Source organism: Gopherus evgoodei, chromosome 11, assembly GCF_007399415.2.
Source record: "Gopherus evgoodei ecotype Sinaloan lineage chromosome 11, rGopEvg1_v1.p, whole genome shotgun sequence".
Taxonomy (NCBI): Eukaryota; Metazoa; Chordata; order Testudines; family Testudinidae; genus Gopherus; species Gopherus evgoodei.
Genome location: NC_044332.1, coordinates 40,611,740 through 40,616,802, shown reverse-complemented (window position 1 = coordinate 40,616,802; position 5,063 = coordinate 40,611,740). Strand labels below are relative to the sequence as shown.

Here is a 5,063-nt window from a genome sequence, read left to right as displayed (position 1 = left end):
CCTCTGAAATGTAAGCAACCCGCACATTGCACTGACTGAAGGGCTGACCTAGGGCTCTGTATAGCGCTCTGGTGGCTGGTGAGGAGTGGGATTTCGGCCTGCTCTGAATGGAGGTCACTGGTCCCATGGTGCACACACCTCTACAGGCCCAGCACAGCAGGGACGCTGCAGGATCCCAACCCGCCTCCGAGCAGCACGCAGGCAGCCCCAAGGCTTTGCCGGGCCCTTGATTTTGGAACTTGGCAGTTAATAATGAATTTAAAAAGCTTCTTGTGCTGGGGGAGCAGCGCCCAGCAGTGACTGGTCAGGGCTGGAATCGGTTACCAGTGCCGCCGCCTCGTGTGTCACACTGGGGCCCGGAGGAGCTGCAAGTTGGCAGGAGACAGTCCCGGACTAAATGTCTGTGGCGCCAGCGCGCTGGGGGCGGGGCCGAGTCTGGCATTGCTAGGGGCTTGCTGAGTGATTCATGGCTGCTGCCGACTGGCAGGGGCGAGATCTTATTGTGGAAGCGAAGGGGGAAGGGAGGAGGGGACGGTCAATTACTCAATGCAACAGTTGTAAGGAGGGCAAAGAAAGCCACGTTAGAACCATAGAGACCCCTCCTCCAGGGCTGGGCTGTAAGACGCGGATGTGCAAGGTAAATTTGCAGAGAGGCAGGGGCTAGTGTAAATAGATGTCTAGAATGTGTGAGAGTCTGGATCCCGAAGGAAATACAGCCCAAGTACAGTGAAAACAATAATTTATTTAAATAATCTCTTATTGTAAAAGCAACATTAAGAGTATTTTGTGTCCATAATAAATAACCAACAGTACCTTTTAGTTTGTTTGTTTCAAGGTTAAAACAACGACTGTGAGGGGGAAATCAGTAGCTTATTTTGACAGCAAAGAGAAAACGTATCAAACAGTGAAAATAATCAGGAATGTGTGGCGCCTACACAGGGAGCTGGGAGTTTCCACACTTTGGTCACAAAACCAAAAATGAAATACAGGCTGATCCAATGGAATTTTTTTTATACAAAGGAAACAGGAAAAAAATCTGCACAGACAGCTTTATTTACAAACATTTCCTCGGGAACGATAGTCTTGTACCCATTTAAAAAAGATAATTTAAACTCGGGAGTTTTTTTTGTAATCTACATATAAAAATTATTTATCTTTTTCAACATCAAAATGAGGTCATCCGCAAAGGCACCTATAAACTTTTAAAAAATAAAATTAACAAAAGTTATCCACTGGTGATTTGATGAAAAATAGGAGAGGAGGGAAGGGGGATTTTATTTTCTATTTGCTGCGAACTACACGGAAAGAGAAAAATAAACCTCAGCGAGGAACTAGTCTGCGAGTTGGAACAGAGACACTGGGTGAGAGATAGACAGAGGTAACCGAACCCTGGTCAGAACAAAGCAAGAGTTATTCGCCTGTTTAATGTGCCAGAGGGAGAGGGAGGCGTTGAATGCTGAAGAAATTCTTCATCAAAGCACCAGTGTCTGTACCTCAGTCCGCTCGGGTGTGTGTTGGGGTTGATCCCCCCGGATCTCTGCTCAGCTGGGCTTGTTTGCCTAGTTTCTCCGCCGAGTTAGAAAATCGTCCCTGCACTGATGGCCGCGCTGTGGTGATGGTGATGGGGCTGCGCTTGATGCAGGATAGGAGAGGCGGCTTGCAGGTGAGAAGCGGAGTTAGCTGCCTGGTGATACCAGGAATAGTTACCGAGGAAAGCGGCAGCTCCGCCGCTGGGGCTGGATCCGGAGCTTCCTCCGCTGTTCATCCGCTGGTGTGGAGCAAAGTCCCAGGTAGGGGCCGAGGTTGGGGGCGAAGCGCAGGGGGGAGAGACGCTGCCTCCTGGATGCTGCTCCGAGGGGATTTCGCCGCTTTTCCACATCTTCTTGAACTTGGACCGGCGGTTCTGGAACCAAATCTTCACCTTTCCGAAGGGAGAAGGACAGACAGGTGTGAGAGCTGGGCTGGGGAGGTGCTGGGTATGTGGGGGCTGTCAGGGCAGGGTAATGGCAAGCCACTGAAGCCAGAGGTTATTATGAGCAAAGGGGTTGCTCCGTGATCCTCAGCTGGGCCAGACAGAGCATGCAGGAGTGAGGGGGGGGCAGGGAACCGGGCGCTAAAGAGAGCAAGAAGGACCAGTCAATAGGTTCAACCCCTCCGTATGCCGGAGAGCAGACGAGGCGCAGATAATATTTCTCTACTGAGAGTTTGGTTAATCCCCGCGCCTTCCTTCCCCGGACATGAGGTGGGGGTCAGGGCCAGGGCCCATTTCATCATCTTGGGAGCGCAAACTAGGGAACCGCAAACAGGGTTCTCTGTTACTGAATGTGTAACAGCGGGCAGGAAAAACAACCAGACCAGATAGGGTGAGACACAGCAGGGAATTTGCCACCTCCCCTCTGAACCAGCGCTAAAAGGCGCAGACTGTGCTGCAGGACGCGGCGTGCAAGGTCTAAAGGGCAAAATTCTGTCCCTGTTGAAGTCAATGGCAAAACTCCCACTGAATGCGACAGGGCCAGGAGTTCATTCAGAGGGTGAAAAGTACCAGGGCATCTTACCTGGGTCTGGGTGAGGCCTAGGGATGCCGCCAGTTCAGCTCGCTCGGGCAGTGCCAGGTACTGGGTCTTCTGGAAACGCCTCTGTAGAGCGGCCAGCTGGAAGCTGGAATAGATCGTCCTGGGTTTCCGCACTTTCTTTGGCTTCCCGTTTACTATCCTGACCTCGGGCTCGCATTCTTCCTTCTCTGCTATAATAACAACAACAATCACCACCATCACTCACCAGGCATGCTGTAGGGAAAAGTTAACCTGGAATCAACACAAGGCAGCTGATTTGCAAGACGTTGTTCCCCATGCATCCTATTCCGGGCCATTTGCAAGGCATGGGCCCAGCGTGAATTACCGAGAGAAACGTGGCTAGTCCATCCCCCTGCTAACGTCTTGCTCCCATCCCTCGCCAAACCAGTGATCCGCAGCCAGAGCCGCATGATCGCCTTAAAAAAGAGAAGAGGAGAGAGGGACACTTTTAAAAATAATGGACCAAATTCTCGTCTGGTGTAAACAGGCGAAGCTCTGTCTAAAGCAATGGAGCTGCTCTGTTTGACACCAGCTTATCCCAAACTATTTCCCCCAGAGGCTTAGCCTTACCAGACTCATTGTTAGCCGGGGAAGCCCTGGTTCCGTAGGGTCCATAGGAGCTGTAAGTGGCAGTGTAACCCAGATCATAGCCGGCTTTGGCGGAGTAGGGACCCGCATTGATGCCGCTGGCGTGATACTGGTAAGAGCCCATCTGTGGATAGGGCGACCCGCCTCCTCCTCCGCCTGTTCCGTGCTGGTGCTGTTGGTTGGTGTAGTAGCTGCTGTCGGTGGCTGTGGACACGGGTAAGGTGGGGGACTCCTGGGACTTGTGCAGGCTGCTGTGCTGGTGATGCTGGTGGTAACTGTTGGAGGTAATCTGGTTTGAATGCATATCTGAGACTAGACTGTCAAAGACTCCAGTCATCCTGATCCTCCCTCCCCAAATGTAGAGGAGGGGGGAGAGACAGCCTCAGCAGCAGGGGGCGAGGGGGAAAGGCGCCTCAGCCCCTCAGCAGTCAGTACAAGTACAGGGAGAGCAGAGACGCTGCTGCTGGAAGCCCCGAGAAGATCACTGGAGGTCCCACTCTGTTGCTGGAGAAGTCACCATCATAGCCCGGTCGCACACTCTCCCAGACACCGGACGGCGGCAGCAGCAGCAGCTCTGTTAGCTCCCCAGCAGCTTTACGATTGTCTGCCGCGGTGGAAGCTGCCAGGCGGGCATTTAACACCAGTCACGTGAGGGCAGGCGACGTCACCTAGCAACAGCCAATCAAGTGCGCAATCACACTGTATCCCTTCGTGTTCCATAGAACCCAAAGACACAGGAGGCGCCTCACATGTGACACGTGCGCTGAAAAGGAGGGGTGTGTGCGGGGAGGGGGGAACAAATACAAGAAGGAACCAGCCTCCAGGAGGGGTTACACAAAACAGAGTGTTGCCATTTTAGTATTCACACTGCAGCAGTATGTATAAATACGGCAAACTAGGGGGAAGATGGAGCAGTGAGATCTGAGCCCCGTCAGATCCGCGGCCAGACCCTAGCCCAGCAAGAGTCTAGTCTAATCAGATGTTACTTTAGCCTAGTCAGATTCTACTTTAGCCAGATCTGGTTATGTCCCTGGTGAAACCCTAAGTATATTTGTTGACATAGTTATCACGGAGGCAAGAAACCACTGGAGTCTCTGAAAACTCTCGTTTGTTCTGGTTTCCCGCTTAAACACATCCTCTTCATGAGAGCTGAGTTTAGAGTGAAGCGGAGGGTTACTGGAATGATGATATACAGCCAGAATATTATACAGTTCGCACATCTAGCATGTCCCTCTCAGATACAAGGTGATGGATTCAGTTCAAGAATCTAAACTGACAGACAGATGTAGTTCAGATGTAGTTCAGTGACAAGAAGAATGGGAGACCAGTGACTTGGGTGCTACACCTACCTAGAGTTACCACCGAGTCACTTTGTGACCCTGGACAAGTCACTCAATTTCTCTGTGTTTCGATTTCTCCATCTGTAAAATGGGGATAAAGACCCTCATCCCTGTTTGTAAAGTGCTTTGAGATCTGGGGATGAAAAACTGCCACGTGGGTGTCAAACGATATTCCTTTGTAATATCTGCATGTACTAGAGCTGTCAAATAATCTGCACCTCGCAGGGGTGTAGCCCTGAGTCCCAGTTAACGAATGTTTGGATTACATAAAGTGCTTTGAGAGTCTTGAAGGAAAGACTTTATATAACATAGAAATAATTATATTTATTACTATATCCATTCGGGAACATCTCTGGTTACCTTAATCATTTATATTTGTATGTGCCTATTGTTACAGTTATTAGATCGGATTATAAAGATAAACAACTAAAGAGACACAATATTTTCTTAACAGAATTGATCTTCATAATTCGTAACTGTAACAGATTCCATTCTAAATTATTTAGGGCATTTCCCATTGAACAGTATACGGTACCGGTATTAAATGAATTATATGTTCATA

General features: G+C 50.0%; 1 protein-coding gene across 1 annotated transcript; it reads right to left on the bottom strand.

Annotated features, from left to right (window-relative positions):
- Positions 1-796: 796 nt before the first annotated feature.
- DLX2 (distal-less homeobox 2) lies at positions 797-3,745 on the bottom strand. Its single transcript, XM_030581103.1, has 3 exons — positions 3,144-3,745; positions 2,556-2,743; positions 797-1,921 (listed from the first exon to the last, which is right to left on the bottom strand). Exons 1-3 carry the CDS (start codon positions 3,496-3,498, stop codon positions 1,577-1,579), a joined length of 888 nt encoding a protein of 295 aa, XP_030436963.1. The 5' UTR covers positions 3,499-3,745; the 3' UTR covers positions 797-1,576.
- Between the last annotated feature and the right edge of the window lie 1,318 nt (positions 3,746-5,063).